Source organism: Podarcis vaucheri, assembly GCF_965113315.1.
Source record: "Podarcis vaucheri genome assembly, chromosome: 14".
NCBI lineage: Eukaryota > Metazoa > Chordata > Lepidosauria > Squamata > Lacertidae > Podarcis > Podarcis vaucheri.
The window spans coordinates 53107196-53129694 of record NC_138752.1 but is presented as its reverse complement, the minus strand read 5'-3'; the positions used below and the strand labels follow the sequence as shown (position 1 = coordinate 53129694).

General features: G+C 43.5%; 1 protein-coding gene across 7 annotated transcripts in view; it reads right to left on the bottom strand.

Annotated features, from left to right (window-relative positions):
- SDK1 (sidekick cell adhesion molecule 1) overlaps nucleotides 1-22499 on the bottom strand; it is a 605542-nt gene that overhangs the window by 187358 nt on the left and 395685 nt on the right. For all 7 annotated transcript variants that reach the window (XM_082199580.1, XM_082199584.1, XM_082199585.1 and 4 more), the window contains 3 exons: nucleotides 20680-20816; nucleotides 6685-6832; nucleotides 5579-5719 (listed from right to left, as the gene is read on the bottom strand). In XM_082199580.1, coding sequence (XP_082055706.1) covers nucleotides 5579-5719; nucleotides 6685-6832; nucleotides 20680-20816 — 426 coding nt within the window. The remainder of the gene's footprint in view (nucleotides 1-5578; nucleotides 5720-6684; nucleotides 6833-20679; nucleotides 20817-22499) is intronic.

Genomic DNA, 22499 nt, shown 5'->3' with positions numbered 1-22499 from the left:
CGATGAGCAATTGAATAGTCCCGAGATGGTATGTGTGATGTTGTTGGGGCCAGTAATGGTGTTGTCCGGGTGTATGTGGCAGCAAAGTTGGCATCTGGGTTTATTGCAGGCTCCGGTGCCAGTGTCCGTGTTAAGTCTGGTTGTAGTATTATTGTGGGTTAGGAGTTGTTTAAGATTGGGCGGCTGTCTGTAGGCAATGAAAGGTCTTCCTCCCAGAGCTTGAGAAAGAGAACTGCCATTGTCCAGGAGAGGTTGTAGATCTCTGATGATGCGTTGTACTGTTTTAACTTGGGAGCTGTATGTGATGACTAGAGGTGTTCTGTTATTTTCTTTTTTGGGTCTGTCTTGCAGCAAGTTCTCTCTGGGTATAAGTCTGGCTCTGTTGATTCAATTGCTCATCGTCTAACATTGTGTATGCCATCAAATGCCAACAGTGTCCTTCAGCTCTCTATATTGGACAAACAGGCCAAACCTTACGCCAAAGAATAAATGGACATAAATCTGACATCAAGAATCACAAAACAGAGAAACCAGTAGGAGAACACTTCAATCTCCCAGGACATTCTATACAAGATCTCAAAGTAGCTGTTTTACTACAAAGGAATTTCAGAAATAGACTGGAAAGAGAAGCTGCTGAATTGCAACTCATTACCAAACTTAAAACCATGGAGAGACCTGGTCTGAACAAAGACATTGGATTCTTATCCCATTATACATGACTAAGCCATTTCTCACCCTCTCACCCCTTGCCTTTTCCTGTAAGACCTATTACAGTCGTTAAGAGTCGTCAACAGGCTCATCTCAGCTATCTGCCTATCTCACATTCCCACCACCCTTCTGAGAAATACCCCTCCCCACCTTCTCACTATATAGAAGGATCTGGCAACTTCTGTTTCAGTGTATCTGAAGAAGTGTGCATGCACATGAAAGCTCATACCAAGAACTAACTTAGTTGGTCTTTAAGGTGCTACTGGAAGGAATTTTTATTTTATTTTATTTTTTACTATGGCAGACCAACACGGCTACCTATCTGTAACTTTATTTAACAAGATTCATATGCAGCTTCCTAAAACAACAACTCCCTCCCCACGGGAGTGCATTCGGCACCATCATTATGCAGCTTCCAGAGATTGCTGAAAATGCACCTCTTTACCTGGCTTTTAACGCTTGAGGTGTGTAATTTTTGGAACCATCTTATTGTTTTGAACTATTGTTTTGAACTGTTTTTAATGTTGTGTTTTGATGTTGTGACCGACCCCAGGACCTTGGAATGAAGGGTGAATAATAAATAAAATATAATATAATAAAAACAATAGCAGCAATAACAACACCTCTAAATGATTTTTATGTACTGGCTGATACTGATGGAAATTTTCATTCCCAAAAAATATCTCTCTCTCTCTCTCTCTCTCTCTCTCTCTCTCTCTCTCTCTGTGTGTGTGTGTGCGTGTGTAATCTCAAGCTCTGATTATATGATAGAACAAATACAGGGACATATATATTCACTTTAAAACAAAAAGATATGAGTTGCAGAGGAAAAGAAATCAAATCAATGTCTCTATGTAGGAGTTATGACCTACATGAAAGCCAAGGCCATCTGGTGAATCCCTCAAAGCCCTGTTCTTGCACTCAGCGGAGGGAAAAAACCACATTGAAAGGAAATAATTATCAAAAACAAACAATCCTCGGAAGCCTGAGAACTTGCAGGCAGGGAGGGGGGAGGAGGAGAGATGTTTGCCTATTCCCCTTTAGGAAACAAGCTGTACAATAGCTGTTCAGAATATGCTAATCCACATATCAGAAATAAGTAGACTAAATAGCCGTCTGACTTGCAAATGAGGCATTATGACTCTGGGAGACGACAAACATGGAAATAGTTATATTGCCTGCACTTCTATTTATCCCTAAATTAACAAGCCACAATTGTGGGGAGGGGTTTGGGCAACAAGTCAAGACTGCCTCAGGTTTTCCTGCTCAAGCCTTTGATGGCCGCGCAGTGGCAAACAACACAGGACTGCATCCATCTAAGTCATACTCGGAGTAGAGCCATTAAAAATATAATAATGGATGACTAACTTATGCCTGCTGTTTTCAATGGGTGTGCACTAAGTATGACTGAGTATTTGGATACAACCTCATGTCAAGCTGCATTGACTCCCTCTGTAATGTCTGGCCCAACTGACCCCGGGTCTTGAGGTCATGATAAGATGCATCTCCTCCAACCCTCCCTGCTCAACACTGCTAATTTCCACTGGCAGGATTAGGGAAACCACTTTGTCATGAGTTCGGGTCACAGGTCAAGTTGATCCAGATGTTATGGCAGAAGGAAACATGATCTGGGAGCTGTGATTTGAACAGCAGTCCCATTTTCTTCCTACCTCCCCCCTCAAAAGAGAGGGAAGGTGGCCTGTCTCACTTGCAAATTCACACTTGATGAATATTCATCCAAACTCCAGATGCAAAGTTATGGCTCTCTCTGGGTTGTCCCCCACACATCTAGGTGGAAACCTAGCTGAATAGAAGAATGTGGAGAAGCCACAGCGCAGCAGCAGAGCAAGGGCTGATTCCTGGGAGTTCTAGTTTTTAAAAGGGAGCCCATTGCAGATGATGCAAAAGACCCACATCTCATAGCCTGGGGAGCTGCTGCCAGCTAGAGGAAACCATACTGGCTTAGATGGGCCCACTATCTGATTTGGTATATGCTTTGTGCATCCTGCTGTTCTCTTGCAGTCAAAGCATGGGTTGTCCCTGGGATTGTGCTCTTGGCTTAATGCTCATTCCTGGTTCTCTGCGTGGAGCATCTCTCTGTTAGGGAGCAAGGGATGGCCAGTTTGCAAATGTCACATCCTTCTGTGTCCCACCTCACTGTGAGCTTTGACATATATTATAATGGAAGGTTCAGTGCACCTTCAGGTGTTAGAGGAGTTGGACAACAGAAAGGTGGTCTACTTCTGGGCCTGACAACATCTATGCCTGACAGGCATGCAACACCTTGCGAGTCTCAAAGTTTAAATTTACAGCTATAGTGTGTCAACTCCCAACTGCATGCTTCAGTGAAGACTATGGCTGGGAATGGGGGGAGGGAGGGGAATGCTGCTGACAGCTGATGCTGCCAGAAACCAACAAGAAGCTCGCATCCTGCACTGGGGCAAAAATGAAAGCAAACAGAAAAGAAAGCAAACTGGGGGGGGCCTGCTCTTTCATCAAGAAAGGTTAGTCTAGTAAAAGACAATGCTTGCCTGCGGCATCTCTCTCAAGGACAGGCTTGGGATGTTAAAGAGCAAGGCTTCAATTCTATAAGCAAATAAGCAAGGGTCACTAATCAGCTACTGGAGGGAACTAGTAGAGGAGGGCTGGACTAGACGAGAGCTACCCAGTTCTCCAACAAGATGCAGCCCAATTTCTGTTTCAGGAACTGTTTTCTCAGTCCTGCACCCAGACCATGGCAGGACATTTCTATGAGCTGATCATGGCTCCTTGGTTTGCCAATGGAGGCTACCTTTCACTGCTCCAGTAAAATCACTGATAGAATAGTCATCTGATCACTGTTCTATTGCCTGTGTGCATCTGCTGGGAGATATGATAAGCACACAGGCAGAAACGTATGAACATAAGAACGGAAGCACTCTTACAGGACAGCCCTGGTATAGCGAGCTCAATGGAAACCTGGTGGAAGAGAGGTGACGAGTTGGGCATGGTTTTCTCTGCATATAAACTTTATAAGACGGACATGGAAGGACATCCCAGAGGGGTGGCCCTCTGTACATTGAAGAGAATACTGAGTTCAGCAAGCTAGAAATACCCAAAGGAACAGACACCTCCGTAGAATTGTTGTGGGTGGTGATACTGGGCCCCAAGAGTAATTTAGTACTGGGGGTGAGACATTGTCTCCCTGATCAAAATGGTCAGGGAGATCTTGAGATGAAGAATGAAATTAAGGAAGCATCTGAAAGAGGAAATGTTGCAGAAATGGGTGACTTTATTCTTTACACAGATTGGATACATATGTGTTCCAGTCACAACAAAGAAATAAAATCCCAGATATCCTAAATGACTATGCCCTCAAACAGCTGGTCATGTAACCAACCAGAGGGGCAGCAACCCCAGACTTAATATTGAGTGTTGACCAGGATCTGGTGCAAACTGTTAGCATTGCAGTGACCATAGTGCTATCAAATTAAATGTGCATGTAAATACTGTAGTCAATTGCCAAGAAAATCCAACATGCTCACATTTGATTTCTGAAAAAGGAAGCTTTCCTCAAAATGAGAAAAAAGGCAAACTCAAAAGAATCAAATCACTCCAAAATGTTTGGAAGTTGTTTAAAAAAACCCCTCAATATGAGAAGTTCAACTGGAGTGTATACTAAAGATGAGAAAAGGTACCATGAGGGTCAAGAGAATGCTTCATCCAAAAAATAGAAGGCTACTATCCATGGTGACAGTTAGAGGCAGCAAAGTTTCTGAATAAGAGCCACTGGAAATTGCAGTTAGGGAGAATGCTCAAATTCTGCTCCCAGGTTTCATACAGTCATGTGGCTGGCCACTGTGAGAACAGGATAGGACTAGGTGGGTCATTAGCTGGATCCAGCAGGGTTCTTCCTGTGTTCTTATTACTGTTGAAAATGATGAACTATGAACAATTACGGTAATCGGAGTCTGGCACTTCCAGCTTTGTAAAACCATTTTAATAGAGTTTCTGCTTAATCAACAATACATTCCTCAGAGCAAAAACCTGCCCCATCTAATGACAATAATAATTATTTTATTATCCTGACCCTGGGCACTGTCCCCACCTTTGATCCTTATCATAATCTTGAGAGGTAGCGATAGTGAGTTTTGTGTCCAGGGTTTCTCCCATCTATATCCAGCACTCTAGTTCAAGTGTGGGGAACCTGTGGCCCTCCAGATGTTGCTGAATTCCAACTCCCATCATCCCAGGTCACTAGCCATGCTTGAAGGGGCCAGGCAATCAGCTGCTACCCCATACTGTCCCTGCGGCGTGGTGAGCAGAGTAACCTTCCCCAGCCTGGTGGCCTCCAGAGTTGGACTACAACTGCAATCGGCTCTGATCATCGGTCGCTTTGGCTGGAATTGATGGAGTCCAGCCTGGAGTCCAACCTGGAAGAGACCAGGTTGGGAAAAGCTGGTATAGTACATATGTACGCGTACTGCAACTATTCAGTGAGGTGTTAGGGGAAGAGTAGGACCTCTGTTGGAGGAGGAGTAGAACCTTTGGTGGGTGCTTTGGGGGCTGGCAGAGAGGTCATAGAGGGAAGCTAGGAACGTTTTTCCAGTCCAGGAATTGATCCAGGCTCAAGAAGTGAGGGTGGGACATCAAAGTTCACCTGTCCTTGGAGGAAACGTTTTATGAAACCAGGAAGTTTCCAAGCCAAGTTCAGATAAACATGTAGATCATCTCTAAAGATAATCACTGGGGTGAAATTGGGAATGATCCATCAATATACTTTCTTCAAATTCTTGTTTGCCAGATGTCACAATGAGACATAGTTCAGTGTCACTTTTATTCATAGCTTAGACAGACTTCAGACATTTTAGGGTAGGTGAAGCTCACTTACCGTAGGATGTAGCCATGGAGAACCCCATTGTGCTCACTTTCAGGAGGGGGTTGCCACTGAACCATGATAGACTGATTGGTCCGCCCGCTGGCCACAATATTTTTGGGTGATGCACTTGGAGGTTCTTCAGGTAACATCAATCTACATGCAGTCAGGCATGGAAGAAAATGGCAAAAAGACCCTCAGCTGATGTCTTCACTTAAAGACAATATAGTGTTGTTTTCAGAGGTCTAGTTGAAATACCGGTAGTTGCAAAATCAACATAGTAGAAAGCCAATTAAGCGAGCAACAAGAGAGACAGCTGCTGATTCTGTCTGAATCACTCAGCTTGCCATGATCTCTCAAAATGATTGCACATCTGAATGAATTTACACAACAGCCAAGAATGCATGATTTCCTTCAAATTTTCCCTCCCACCATATAATATACCCACCTCCCCCACTCCAACTCTTTATCTCAAAATCTTTGCATTTCAAAGCCCTCTAAATTTTGGGTTCAACAAAAGACCAATGCATTGGAAACCAAAGGTGAAAGTGCACCCCCCCCTTTATGTTTTGTGGGACAGATCAATGTCCAAAGGAAATGTTATAACCATTGCACAGGGGAAAGTTTTCTAGATCCCTACTCGTTCAATGCTCATTTTGACAAGTAAAGACTTAAATGGCTCGTCTCAGCATTCCTGAGAGTCTCCTTGCACTCGGCAAGGGGGTGGGGGTGCTTTGAAGAATTTACAAGAACATAATATCTGCCCAAAAGGTTTAGAAAGTGACAGGTGGGGTGAAGTTTCCAAAAGCGGCGGAATGGTCTTGAACACTCAGGTCACCCAGTCTATGTGTGCTTCTCAAAATCTTTAAACTCCCCCATCATGCTTATAACCACCTCAAAAAAATGTGCAATGGAGCTATATTTTGTACTAAAATTATGGTATTTTGATTTCTGAAAATTTGGTTTTCTGGTCACATTTTCAGTGGCTTAAGAGGAACAATGACTGGAAAGGTCAATATACGTTGATCATATCTAACATAGTGGTCCTTGTTTTCACAAGCATACTTATATCCAGAGCAATGATCACTTAATGTTCACAGAGGGGTTTTGTTTCATGGTACCTGCTGGTTTCTATGCTGTACTGGCCCTTGCCCACTCGGTTCACAGCACACACTCTGAATTGGTAGGTGCGGGCGGGAGTTAAGCCGCTCACAGTGATGCTGGTCATCTTTGGATCAATGTCTGAGAGGTGCACTTTCCATGGAGAGTCTGGCGGAGGGAAGCAGAATAATGGCATCAGCATTTGACTAGTATAGCAAGTAATCAGATCTGGATGACCCACAAGATGACAACAACAGAAAAGTCCATTCCTTATGGAACACCTTTCTTCCACTTGCCATTGCTATTTCCATCTTGCATTGATTTGTCAAGCCTTATATTTCAACTTCACCATTACACTGAACAAAGCACCCTGAATAGAAGTATTCAAAATGGAACTGTGAAATCTATTCATAATTTCCAAATTAGGGCTATCAACTGATCAAAGCTTTCTCAGTCCCTAGAACCATTAATCCAGGACACTTGGCCTCAAACTATTTAGCCTCATTGATTACTATGAAGATAAAGGCTTGGGAAGGGTCTGAAATATCTGGGGGAAACATGCCAGTTCTGAGAATATTTGCATTTTTTCACACCCACTATTCTCCCCACCCCTATTTGCTGAGAATAAGCAAGCTCAGTTCAAATCAATGGCTCTTGCTTTCAAGTAAATGCTCTTAGAGTTGGACTGTTAGTCAATGAATAGTCTCACTTTCAACCAATTAATCAACTGATTAACTTATTAAAATAAATACGGAAGCAGCTTAATAAAAGGGATACTTTCCGGATATTTAATCAAGGTAACGGGTTGTATTGAATTAGCAGAGACATAATTTATTCTCCAGGAAAAAATAGCATTCTCTCATTCTTTGCTTGGACAGCTATGTTTACAGCAACACCATCAGCAGCAATGAACACATTTTCATAAAGGAACAGATTAACATCCAATTAAAATTAACCTGTTAATCCACCTTGTAATTATTTTATATACCTTTTATCGTGTCCTCCCTTTAGCGGCAGTCTTTTCTAAGTTGAAGAACCATAATCTTCTTAAGGCTTTTTCTGACATTACCTCTTAAAGATATGAGCTCTCTCCTTCATGTTATACCCATGTCTGAACATAGCTGAAAATGCAATATAAGAACCAGACTTTCATGTGCATAACCTTCACATACAACACAATTTTGAAAGGGGCATAGAAGTTCAGTATTTCTCCTTAGTAATGGCTTTATGTGATTTTCCATAGTGGATTTTTGTCCATAATGGTTCGATATGCCATTTAACTGCAATTGCTTCCCCCAAATAATCCTTTGAATTGCAGGTTGGTGTGGAAAATTTACTGTTAGAGATTTCTTGCTTTCAGAGAACTACATATCCCCAGAACCAAGACAGGGCCACCCTTCCTTTGCTCAGCCGTGCAATGCAACCCTGACCAGGCCAAAATTCTGCACACACAAACTGCAGAAAGGCACTCAGAGCCAACAGCACAAGATGATTGCACCTATCAAGCAACACTTAAACCATTTTCACTGTGGAAGTGTGTCATGAAGAGCACTTGCATTTTCAAAACATAATGTGAAAAGCTGCCCTTACACTCACCCTATGTGGGAAGCATCCTGCAATACTAACTCCTTTTGTTATCTTTCCCCATAATCTCGCTCCCAGAACTGTTACTTAAAACAGTCATTTCATTCTCAGAATGCCAACTTAACGCTACCACTTTCTCTCTTGCTTCTGATCTTCACTCAAAGACCCACTACTTCTTGAAGTCTTTGGAATGAATCCTTAGCCCTCACCTCCAGCTGTAACTGCATTTGCTTTATTCATTCTTTGAAAAGAAACAACCACTTTGAATTGTGGAAACAATATTGAAAGGTGGTGCATGTGTGGGCAAGGACCTGTTCTTATGTCACATTGTTAGGTACTATGCATAGTAAGAACCTAAGGATATAAGAAGAGGTTGCTGGATCAGGCCAAAGGCCCATCTAGTTCAGCTTCCTGTTCTCAAAGTAGCCAACCAGATACCTTTAGGAAACTCGGAAGCAAGACCTGGGAACAAGAGCACTCCCATCACCCGGAGGGGGGGGGGTTCCAGTAACACAGCCATCAAAGAATCATAGAATGGTAGAGTTGGAAGTGACACCAAAGGTCTTCTAGTCCAACCCCCAGAAAACACAGCCAAAGAATCCCTGACAGATGGCTACCCAACCTCTGCTCTCAAACCTTCAGTGAAGGAAAGTCTGCAACCTCCCGAGGGAGACCATTCTACTGTGAAACAGCTCTTACTGCCAGAAAGTTCTTCCGAATGTTTAGCTGGAATCTCCTTTTTGTAATATGAATTCATTGCTTTGAGTCTTCCCCTCTGGAGCAGGAGAAAATAGGCGTATTTCATCTTCAACCTGACAACCCTTCAGATTGTTTAAAATGGCTATTGTATCACCTCTCAGTCTCCTCTTCTCCAGACTTAAAACACCCCCGCAATCCCTCAACCGTTTTTTATAAGGCTTTGTTTCTAGCAGTCATTGATAGCTTTCTCCACCATGAATTTGTCCAATCTTCTTTTAAAGCCATCCAAATTGGTGGCCATCACTGAGATATATGTATATATATTTACTGATGAACAACAGTTCAGCTGTGCCTTTTGGAATGGACTATCAAGATGCATTCCTTGGTCTCAAAGTCTGGATGTACCACAGATTTATATGAGCTTTTCAAATATCCTCTATCTCCTACCTGCTTTAAAAACTGGTTGCTTTCCAATTCCCACCAGGTGTGAAAGCTGTTTCAGACTCGACAGTCATTCTCTTAACTTCTGCGATGAGAAGTTTCTGTTTGGGAGAGGAAGAAGCCTCCCCCCTCAGACCACATGGTTAAGCAGATTGAGCATTTCTCCACTGAAAAGGGATGCTGCTGCACATGTCACCGCATAATAAATAAAAACTATATTCATTAACATTTTAATAAAGGAGGAAATGAGCATGATAAGGACAGATGGGCTGTGTATTTCTCAACCCATCTGTTTGGCAGCCCATTCACAGCGCCACACCCAGGAGCAGCTCTGGCTGAAGGCCTCTAATGAAATTCATAGTGAGCTTGGAATATCTCCCTTTTCAGCTTTCATGCAGGTATAGAACTGTGACTTTCTCAGCCAAATCAGCTCACTGCTGCAAGCCTCAATGCAGATTTTCCTGGGGATTCTGCATACCTCAAAGTGTGTGTGTGTGTGTGTGACATACTTTGAGTATGTTATTTAGCCTAAACATCCCTGAAAACGTATTTCTCCAAAGAAAGATAGTGTTGATGGTGTAGTCAGGGGTGGGGCTACTTCAGGTTTGTCAATTTTATTTACAATGGTACCTTGGTTCTCAAACTTAATTTGTTCCGGGAGTTCCATTCAAATCCCGAAACCATTCGAAAACCAAGGTCGTGGCTTGCAATTGGCTGCTGGAGCTTACTGCACTCAAGTGGAAACTGTGTAGGACGTTCGGCTTCCAAAAAATGTTCGCAAATTGGAACACTTACTTCCAGGTTAGCAGTGTTCAGGAGCTGTTTTGTTCAGGAGCCAAGCCCTTCGAGTACCAAGGTACCACTGTATTTCTTTACTAAAACCCCAAGAGCCAGGTGCGAAAGAATTACAGTTTTAGAACAGGGTGCCACTGAGGACATTCACAGCCTAGGAATTTGGAGTGAGCTCACAATAATTTTACACACACAAAAAACCACTCCTTGTTAACTTCCTTCATTTCACTAACCTAATTTAGGTGGTGAAAGTTGTCCTGTTGTTGCTATTGCTAAACAATTGGGAGTAAGAAGTCCTTGCTATCTACTGCAAATCATCCAGAGATTTGCCAGTAGATCCTGATCTACCAGCTTCTGCCCACCTACAATGTAAGCTGCCTCACTGTCAATTTCTGTGTCTCACAAACAGTTTCTTCATTTCCAGCATGGCATTAGAAAGTTTGCTGCAGAGGAATGAAAATGCAAAACATGTGAGAAAGAGAAGTGCCCTCCTTTAAATCCGAGGATGGCATTGCTCTGAGGAGACAGCCAATGCCTGAGAGGTGGGAAGAAGAAACAACTTCTTCTTTCATCAGCTTCAGAAGGGACTCTTGGCTTTCAGTGACATTTCAGGGATCACCGCAAACAGAAGGAAACTAATTCGCTATTCAGGAAATATTGACAAGAACAAGCTTCAATTACCTTCACATTCTGGGACCACATGGATGCTGTTGTGACATCCTCAGAGCCATAGCTAGGGGGAGAGGGGTTAGCCGGGGTTTTTGTCCCAGGTGAAGCCTCCATTGAGGCTCCCAGCCTGTGTCTGTATGTGTGTGTGTGCATGCGCAAATGCATGTGGGGAATGCTACACTGGGTCTTTGACCCAAGTGAAACAAAGCCTAGTTTTGCCCCTGACACCCTCATTTTCACCACATGGTCCTGACTGGCTAAGATCACATTGTGAAAGAGAAGAGATCTCTAAGCAAGGGCAAAATGAAAACACAAAACTGGCACATTGGGGGTGCAGGGGCAGAGGTATAATGGCTGATGTGAAAAGAGGCAAACATTCTCTGCAGTAGCAGTGCATTTCCAGGCCGCCCAGAATCTTCACAAAAAGGGCCAAGGAATTACTCTACCTTCTGGAGACCCTGCACTAAACTGATTTGAAAACGTAAAATAGCATTTTGTGAAAAGGTAATACCAGCTCTTTTCATGTTTCATTCATGTTTCATTCTGCAATAATCAAGCAACTTCAGAGATTCAGTCTAAAGAAAATGGCATCACATCCAGGCATCACAGTCTTCTATTTCTGCTCTTCGTGGTTGCTAGGGTGAAGTCAATGACTGTGCAATAATGACGAGAAACTGTACAGGGGAAACGTCACACCAGCATCACTAATTCAGAGCTTTGCTGGCAAGAACAAGAACAAGAAGTTAACTTCCACTAGGATAGTCTGCCAACTGAGTTATGAAGGCTGCATCTCAAAATATATTTATTGTAACAGGGTTTTTTTGGGGGGGGAGAAAGTCCAATTTCTGGCACAGTGGGAACCAGGAATATTAGGGGAGGCTGTCACTTGAAAAAGAGTGCAAGGAAGCCTGGAAACTTGCAGGAAGCCATCAACAAAAAAGCTGGCCTGACAAAAGATTTCCCTGTATCTGTGATAGCTGTGATTCAATGATGTGTGTGCACCAAAGCTATCTGGATTTATTGGACCAAGTTATTCTCTAGTAAATCACAGCACTGAACCAAAATGCTGTTTTCCAAACACCCCTGGAAAGCTGCTGAAAGAGAAACAATCAAAGAAACAACACTAGTCCTGCTCGAGAGTAGACCTACATATTAGGGATGTTGTACTCATGGAATTAAATTCAATGTCTCCCTTCATGTAGGACTCAAGATGGATTTTCTCCTCATGGCCTTTGTATCAAATCCTGGAGCCCATTTCATACATGCATATTAAAAATTTAAAGCATGGCTAAGTTTCAATCCTAAGGACACATACTTCTCTCTCTCTCTCTCTCTCTCTCTCTTTCTCTGTGTGTGTGTGTGTGTGTGTGTGTGTGTGTGTGTGTTTGACTTCCAAGTACGGGTGTTGAGCAGCAAAATGTGGGAGAGCTACTGGTTGACTGCAGGAGCTGGATGAGACCCAATGCTATGTGAATCACAGATGGAATATAGCAAAGATGTTCATATCCCCACCCACTCCTTTCACCACCATTTGTTGGTCTTTCACAGTTGTTCTCTTATGAATCAAAATAATGTGTGTTGTGTGGTGACTAAAGAATGAACAAAAATGAATAGGAAAGAGAAGCTAAGGCTAGGCTAAACCAATAAATAGCTTGGAGGAGGAAGAGGAGGAGGAGGAGGAGGAGGAGGAGGAGGAGGAAGAAGAAGAAGAAGAAGAAGAAGAAGAAGAAGAAGAAGAAGAACAACAACAACAACAACAACAACAACAACAACCTTCTAACTAGAATGCTAAATGTCCATAGATGACATCATGGTCACCGGTCTGTTTCATGGAGCAATTTGGTTTCATCCATTAACCTCAACTGTAAACACCACTCGAGAGTGCTTAACCCAAGCCACTTGATCTAGTGAACAGTTTGATTCAACAATGGAGCCTATTAATCTCTCTACCAGTTTAGGGTTGTGCTCTGTTTATATGCTGCATCTGTAGAATACTTTATTTATTCTTCTTCCCTTCTGGTAGAAGATAAAAGATCTGGCAGGAAGAGGAGATTAAACAGAAAACTAATATAAACGAACCCTATTCATCTCCTGGGCACTCTGCTTTGCACAGAGAAACGTGGTTGGAGGGGGAAGATTTGCTTTCTCGTGGAGCCAAGGATTGAGCAAGTTCGCAGAGTACCTTTAAAATTTAAATAGCAATCCTCCTCTTGACAATCAAACTAAACCTTTTCAAAGGCTGCTCCTCCCTTAAGCCTTTAAGGAAAAGAAGAAAGCTGAATGGCAAAGCGGCTTCTTGCACTGTATAAAAAGGACAAGAGAGTTTCACATGCTGGATCCATTTGGTTGCCCTTTTCCAGCCTCCTCCCAGAATAGGAAACATTCCATAAAAATGTCAACACCCCCTTCGCCTTCCTCTGGGGATTACTGTCACTTGCCTGACACAGAGAGCCCAGAGAAGCTCCGCGCTGCAGTGACAACAGACACAACAGGTCAAGCTATTAAATAAGCCTCCATTATACTGAACAGACAGTGCTAATCTTTCATTTTGCGTAAGCTACCCTAGAATACATTTCTCAGGCTGTACTTGTTCTCTCTTTTTTTGCTGCAGCTCACACTATCTGAAATAGCTCCCATTTTCAGTTGTCAGTTTCCAAAAACATAACATCCTACTGTGGATGGACACTACAGTATTTGATATGAAATTCAAGTCCCGAGAAAAAAAAGATTCCCCAATAAGATTGGTTGGGGTATATCTGTAGGTCACATTAGGATGTGAAGTGAAATCCACATTGCTGGCTGAAAACAGGAGTCAGAGAATGGTAGAATTGTAGAGTTGGAAGGGACCATGAGGGTCATCTAGTCCAGCCCCAGCAATGTAGGAATTTTTTTTTTGCCCTATGTGGGGTTCAAACCCAGAACCCTGATATTAAGAGTCTCGTGTTCTACTGACTGAGCTATCTATGTGATCAGGTGTACCCACCCAGAATCTTCCATGTCTCGCCACCTGAATTAGATGACTGGCCACCTTTGCTTCTTCCCTTGGTTGCCTTAGAGCAGTGGTAGCCAAACTTGGCCCTCCAGCTCTTTTGGGACTACAACTCCCATAATCCCTAGCTCACAGGACCAGTGGTCAGGGATGATGGGAACTGTGGTCCCAAAACAGTTGGAGGGCCAAGTTTGGCCACCACTGCCTTAGAGTGTTGCAAGAGTTTGTCCAAAGTTGGCTTGCATAGGAACTCCAAGGGTTCCTAAGTGCCAACTCAAAGGTCCTCCTCTTGTGCAATGGGTCAATGCATCTGGCTGTGAAGCAGAGGTTTGGTGGCTCTAGCCCATTCAGAGATGGCTCTGGGCGGGATTCCTGCACTGCAGGGGGTTGGACTAGATGACCCTGGTGGTCCCTTCCAACTCTACAATCCTATGATCCAAAGGAGGGGGGCTTTTAAAATCCCTCCCCAGAAAGCCTAAGATCAATATCTAGGCCATAGAAGGGTCTGTTCAGTTTCTGTTAATTGATTCTCATGAAAACTTACAGATTCTGGCTTCACATAATTAACTCAAGGCAGTGTCAATTTACTCTTGGCAGAAAGCCAAGGTCTGCTTGACCTAGAAACTATTTACACTGATTGGTTAACAACCAGCACTCAACTCTGTTATCTAGGAATGCTAGAACAGTTTGGGGTTAGGTGTGTTGAAGGAGTAGGAGTGCTGTGTATGGTTAAGAGAGAGATAGAAAGAAAGGATTTATTTGCTTTGTTTTGTATGCAGAAACTCTGCTGTTTTTCCCCCCCTTTTTAATAAATCCTGTAAATAGTTATTCTGAGTCTAGCTGACTAGTCATTTCCACCTCAACTAGCTTCTTCGCTGTGCAGGAAAACTCTGCTACGTTTGGGCTAAAGCCATTAGGGCTATGCCTGACACTTCAAAGTTCCATGAGGGTCTCCATTCCCACTCTTTTTTTCGAAATCAGTAGAGTGTGCAGATGTCTCTTGGAATGACTTCCAGTCTCAGAGGGCACTGCCCTGGAAACCCCGATGTGCTCTAAAGCACGACAGGGCAAGGGGGGGGGGAGAGGAAATTCCCCTTCCTCATTATTTCTCTCCTTGGTGTGTTGCTGCCGCTCAAAATTGACTGGATGGGGATGGTGCTCTGGAGAGCCCATAGGATGATCTGGGGGTGGGGGGTGGGGAGGACTTTCAAACAATCACCACCACCCCAGTCCAAATCCTTCAAGGCCAGAGGGTGCTGCTTTGTTGGACTCCTGAAATTTGGAAGAGTCACTCCCATCACACATACCCTATCGCAGAAACCAAAGACTATGAAATAAAATAAGTGAATGGCACTTTAAGGGCACAGGCAGAAGGCTGGGGCCAAGAGCAGGACTCATCCGGTCAGCCTTGGAAGGCTTTTGCACTTTGCCGAAGCAAAAGCTCCATTTCAGTGTTGGACTTTAACTTTTCAATCATCCATCCATCCATCCATTCATAATTTTGTTTGTATGCTGCCTTTCCACAAAAAGTTCACAGCAGCTTACAAGAAAGAAAACTGGAAAATATCTCAAAATCACAAGATTGTCACAGTTAAAATTGACCCAAGAACAAATTCATGATACCACAATAAAAAACAAAATAGCAGTAAAATAGAGTAAAAAATTAAGAAGAAATAGGAGATAGTCCCATTAAGATGAGATAGTCAAAAATAATATTGATAACACAGCGAAAAGAAGAAAAGAAACAAAGGAAGCCACATATAGGTAGAGGGAAGTCAAAATTTATGTCTGTATGTTTACCGTAGTTTGTATGCTTGTTTTCTTTTTTGTAATCTAAGTTGAGAGGTGCATGTATCTATGTATAATAAGTTTGCTTAGTGTTCTGGTTTGTGTTTGTAAGTATTGCATTTATCAATAAAAGTTTAAAAAAGCCAAATATATCAATATTTAAAAACATTTCAGTGCTATAAATATAGCAAAATTAACAACTTCCTGCCTTCTGACAACAGTAAAGATAACAAGACAGCCTGACAGTTTCAACATGGTGCAAGAAACCCCCTTCCTATGATGATGTTGCTCACAGTCTCTCTCTTGCAACAGCTTCTTATAAGGCTACCATGGCATAGCTGGGAACACCCCTCCTATGATGTTGCTTCAACCACCTTTTGCCAAGTGCTCTGTTCAAGGTCTGAACAGACCCCGCCCCCCGCCCCCATGAGAGCTTAGAGTCTGGCCAGGACCACAGTCAGACAAAGGAGAAGGACAGGGAGAGAGGCTTCCTTTTGGAAACCTCAAGGGTTGTTCAAGAAATCCGCTTTTTCAGAGTCAAATCAGCTTACTCCTGGATCTATTTGGGGAAGGGGAAAATTGATAACAGGAAAAGAATAGGAATAGTCAAAATCCTGCAGCTGAAGAAGCATAGCTGGAAAGTGAGTATTAGCAATAAAAAAGGACGGCCAGCCTGCAAAGATCAACCTTCCTGGACCATTCAGCTTTTATTGCCTTGCGGGTGAAGCGGTAACAACAAGCAATTGTAACCAAAGAAGAGGCAAAAATGCCAACAGAGCGAGGCATATAATGTTGATGGCAGCAATTTCTGGCCCTGTTCTTTGGCCATGACTCCTGGCTTGTTCTGTGGTCCTACTGTCTTGGTTAATCTTCTCTTCTGAAGCCTCACAGCTGGCTCTGGACTCCTGGCTCCAAACTGCTGCCCATCGCCCAGCCCTGACAGTCTCCCTAATACTATGTTTACCTTTTTCTTAGGGCTCATCCACACTTTCACATGCCCTGTGTCTAGAAAGCACTGGTCCAAGTGACTGACCACTTGACCTACGCTTTCTAGCCATGGGTCCGAGTGGTTTCCCCTTTGCTCCACACTCCTTTCCCAGGGAAAGCTCACTCCTTAGTGTTAAATCAGAGCAGACATCAATCCGGAGAAAACCCAAATTGCTGTTTGCTCCGACGGAATGCTAAAGAGCAGTTTTCCCTGGGGGAAGGTAGCAGGACAAGAAGAAGTGCGGACAAGCTCTTGGCTGAATGGCACTGAAAGAAAAGCGCTGTGTCAGGTCAAGTCGTCCAGGCAGCAAGCGATTAGTCCTCCGAGATTTGGACTTGCTAAACTACCTTCTTTGGCAACAAATAGCAAACGTTATGAAATCTCAGGCTACTTGCACATCCAGGGCAACGGGTGCTACTGGTCTTATTAAAGCATTCTGTCCTCAACAGAAACAGTGAACAAATTGAGGACACAGCAAGGTAACAGGCACACAATATAAAAACAAGTTCCTGTTAGGCTTCCTGATGAAAACCCCTCACAGTATTAAAACTTTACAGCATTGTGCCTGCAATACACCCTTAGCAACTGGAAAAAAGTCATGCAGAGGCTCCCATAAACTGGGATTAGGATGCATAACACATATTGCACCGCTGCTGACAGTTAAACAGCTACAAATATAAGCAAATGAGCTTGGGGGAAGCATATGTAAAAACTAGCAGCAGTTAAAATATATGAAAAGGCACCTGTACCACCAAAAGAACAAGCAGAAGCACTGAAAGCAATTTTTGACTGAAAGGACAAAGGAACTTCCGGATGCAGAGACAAAAGTGACGGTGTGTGTAATAGCAAGTATAGCCGCACACAAAGATGCTGGCAGAAAACGGACACAAAGCCTGCCCTAGAGCATAGAGCAGGGGCCAGGAAATCTACACCAGCAAACAAAAGGTGAAAGCATTAACCCCACTCTCGGGTTGCATGCTGCCAAACATGCTCTTCTTTTACACATGCACACACAAGCAGTTTCCGTAGTGGAGTAGCACTTCACGGGTGATTGAAGACACATGAGAAAGGAAGTGCTTACATATTCCTACCACCAGTTGGACTGTTAATAGCAGGAAAGGCTTAACATTTAAATGCAATGAGGGAAATGCAGAATGGCAGCTAGAAACCTGGGGTTTTTATATGAGGAACACCAAACACCAAACGTTGCAGGGCCTTGGTTTCTCCTTGGAACAGCTACATGTACAACAGAGTATCTGATGCTTTCCCTACTTCCTTTGACTAGTAGAATTAAGCAATCCCCCCCCCCTCAAATGCTAAGAATCATTTCACACACTCCACAGAATGAGACACAGGCTGAAACTTGACACAGCAAAGACGTGCTTAAGAAAAATGCATTGTAACCTTTATATTGAGAAATCGAGTGGGCAAAAATGGAACCCCACAGTGCCATCTGGTGTCACAGTGTTATATTGCATATAAAACGCTTTTTCTTTAGCAATCTAGCTGAGCTCACAGAGATGATGAAGTTCTGGGCTTTTCCACTTCAGGCTTTAGGGTGTTGCAGTTTTTAATGCTTATGTTAAAAAAAATCTATGTGTATAGAAAACTAGTATGTCAATGAGAAAGGCTTAGCATAAACTGATTTGTTAGTTCACTAGATGAAAGAGGTTTTTTAAAATAAAAATATAGAATGGGGGAGCATGCAAAAACATGGCACTCCTCACTTGCAGTTTGAAGTGGAAAAATCCAGAGTTCTACCACCTCTGTCTACCGATTGTATTGAATAGCCATCCATGGACAGTCATTTTGAGGGCTTACTTGGGCTGTTTGTTTGCACCCTCTTTCCTCATGTCGTAGATGGGATGCATATATTCCATGTGAATCACAGAGGCTAAAATGCAGGAGGCTAAAATGCAGGAGGAGGAGGCAGGTTTTGAAACAATCGTCAGGATAAAGCCTGCAGGGCAAAGACTGCAGCTGACTCAGAGACTGCTGATCCCCAATTTTAGGATGAGGATGCTTGCCTCTCTCCTAGGATGGCATTCATGAAGGCTGGAAGTTAAGCAAAGTTGCCCACACTGCAGACCGTATCATTATTAATCCATCCCAATGTTCAGAGGATTAGAGTGCAGTCCTGTGTGCCCTCTCTGTTTGTAGTTTTGAGAGCATCAGTTTCCCTGTACTGCTAGCCAGTGACCATTTCTGTGGTGCAAAGTCTTGCACGGTCAACAACCCACTGATTTTTACAATAACTGCCCTGTATGAAATACAACACAGTGAATCATTCCTTCCTTTGCAGATGATGAAGACAAACCAAGACACAACAACTTGCCTAGGGTTGCCACAGGAGTCCAGGACCAGCCAGGATTGAAATCCAAACTCCACCTGGCATCCCTTTCCATTACCCCTCCCCAAAAGCATTGCTGACAGGAATGGCTCTGTACTTCCCTAGGCTGTGTCTCCTTTTTGTTTCTGTGCTTCCAGACAAAAAGCTTTGTGAAATTTATGCACAGAGAACTAGCCTGTGGTAGATTACGATGCCATCAGCTAAAATCAACGGATTTGTCTGACAGCGTGTGAGAGTTCAGAAAATCCCTCCGTACCCTTCAGGATTATCAAAGCAATTTCTGTAGGATGTTATCAGATCTCGACTGAGCTTCTTACAGATTTTTAGAGGTGAATTACTATATTTTCCAGTTGACAGTATCATCCCTATTTCCAGGACAGTCTCCTGCAAAGCCTGATATTCTGGATTACATCTGAAGGCCTCTCAAAACTGCATGCCAAAGCCCATCTTTCTAGCCCCTGAATATTGTGGTTGCATTTATATTCCATAGTGTGCGCGCTGAGCATGGCCAGATAAACAACAGAGTGATTGAAGTACAAGGTAGGGCCCTTGGCTAAAATAGATACTCAGCAGCAGACCAGATGTTTCTCCCCCCCCCCCAAATAATAATTTAACATTCATGTAAATAAACATGAAGCCTTTCCATTTACTTTGAAGCCCTACAGACATGGATAAAGTATGTATCCATTGATGTATGTGTGTGCCTGCATGCACACACACACTCCACTCTTCCTAGACTGAATCTGTCTCCTTCATTTCTCCATCTCAGTCACCTTGATTTGGCAGGAAGAGAGAGAAGCAAAGGCTGGTATAGTTGGTGTGTGTGTGTGAGCGGGGGGAGGAGATCAAATGGGCAGAGGAGGAGGCAGGGAGGTTCAAAGGTATGAATAAAGGCTGCCTGCTTCAAACCTGAATCTCCCAACCTGTTGTTAAATGAGGGACGTGGCAGCCACAGTTTCTCAGCTCTAACCCCTGCCCCAACTCCCTTTCCTGCTCCGAGGAGCAGGACTCTGGGGCAGGAAATTAGAGGAAGAAGCCCTCACTTCCTCATCTCTTGGTTGGAGGCAGCAGACTTCATGCCTCTGCAGCATGAGCTGGACCCAAGGAGAAGCCTGGTGGTGAGAGGGTGTGTTCCTCAGGAGAGGAGAGGAGATGTGGACAGGGAAGAAAAGGCTCTTAGTGGAAGATGCATGGAGAGTGAAGAAGGGCAGGTGGCCTTCCACTGGACTCTGAGACTATGGGAGTCCTGATAAGAAAATGCCAGCTCAATTATATTTTATGAGAGTGACTGCCATGACAACATGCCGAAGCCAAGCATCAGGATTACACCGGGGCTGCATAATTGCACTCCTGAGCAGTGAACATCCAGGCAGTCGCCCTGGCTTCTTAAGTCAAAGATAATGCCATGTGCAACAGGTCTGAAGAGCAGCAGTGACTGGGGGGGGGGAGGGGAGGAGAGAGAGAGCTCCCAATTAGAGTCCCCAATGGGGCAGAACATTTGCCAGGGGAAATGGTTGTTCTTTTAGAATGAAATTTCTTATTTAAAAATTATGAATAATCCGCATGCACATTGCAAGAGAAGAAACAGATACCCAGGCTTTGCATGATTTCTCACGCCTACCCAAGAGATACCTGGGAGGGGAAGGGAGGAAAATAACAACTCCAAATAAAATGTCTTCGCATAAATGGGTGAAAATCAGTTTCGCCGCACTTACTGTTCTCAGACAGCTCGACGATGTAGTGCAGGACGGGGCTGTTTCCATTGAAGGGACGCACCCAGGAGAGGACCACGCTGCGGCTGAAGGAAGCGTTCAAGGTGGCCAGGAGGTTCTGCGGTGGGTGAGGCAATTCTCTGTGGAAAGCAGGGTGGGGAGGCGAGGAGAAGAGGGCGCCGGAAATTAAAACAAAAAGCAAAGAAGGAAGAGGTCCACCTGTCACTCTGTAGGTCACAGACAAATGTTTAAGACATTAGATGGGCACAAATAGATCAGCTTAACGTAAAAGTGAAATAATAATAATAATAATAATAATAATAATAATAATAATAATATTGAGAGCAATGCTGAGTTTTTGTGTGGTTTCTCAGTGGTGATTTATGTGGAAATTCCTAAGGTTGACACTTAAATAGCTAATGGCTCTGTTACTTAACATGGGAAAAAAGCCAGTTTTCAAATTTGTTTTTTTAATTGAGACAACTTGGCCCATAAATTCTTTTTACAGCGAGTTCTTAGTAATGGAATAGCTGTAAAACATATGAATAGGAAACCAACGCCTGAGGAGAAAGGGGGGAGGAGAGATGATTTAAAGTGGAATTTTTCATACTCGGGCGAGCAGAAGACACTGCCACCATCCATGAAGAGTCCCCAGTCAAAATTATTGTACGTACTCTTAGGTTGCTACCATTTAAGATTCATGCTGCAGCCTCAGCCTGGTAGATCCCTAACAAAATAGAGGTGCTGTTCTTTTCTAAACCACCCAAGCGAAAAATGCCTGCAAAAAAACACTTGGGAATGCTAAATGGAATGCTTAAAATCTAAAGTAAAATGAACAAAACATAGGATTTAGCAAAGCACACAATATCTAAAAACAGACACACAGATTTTGAAAAGTAAGCACCCACAAATATGTGGAAGTAGATGGGTAAGGCATATTGCTTATGGCCTCAAAGCACTGGGAAGACTTGCTGTGAGTCCCAGCCAGCCAACGCTGTACAAGACAAGTCCCAGTGCCTGAAGCAGAGTACGGGAAGCTGCCTTAGCTGTCAGTCCATTTGTCCATATAGTTCAGTATTGTCTACACTGGCGGGCAGCAGCTGTTCAGGATTTCAGAGAGGAGCCTGTTTCTGCCCTGCCTGGTATACCAGGAATTGAACCAGGAACCTTCTGCTTGCAAAGTACCGGTATGTGTTCCACCCCTGATCTATGGCCCCCACTGCGAAACTAAGAAAGGAGCCTTTTACCAAATGAGACTATTTATCTTAGTGTGGTCTACACTGACTGGCAGCTCCTGGGCAGGGCCCTTGCCCAACCACTACCTAGAGATGTCAGTTTGGAATTTGCTTGCAAAAACATGTATCCTACCTAACTTCCCCCCTCCCTCCTCAGATTGCAATAAAAATATTTTATTTTATTTATTGCATTTCCATCCAAAGGTGGCCTACATGGTTCTTCCCTCTGTCCTCATTTAATCCTCACACAACCACCCTGTGAGGTATGCTAGACTAAGAGGCAGTGAGTGGCCCAAGGTCACAACCAGTGAGCTTCACGGCCAAGTGGGGATTTGAACCCTGGTCTCTCAGATCCCAGTCTGATGCTGTAACCGCTGCGCAACACTGTCTCTCTCCCAATAATAAATAAAAAAACTAACCATTTGCTAGCCATTAATGGCAGACCAGCACCCGTCACCTGAAGTGGCCCACTCTTCCCAGTCACATGATGGGGCTTGTCTTGGCCTACATCATGAATTTAAGTGAGATAGTAGCAGGTTTCGGGTGCCATCAGTGGGCAATGATCCCACCAATCAGGTATATATCAAC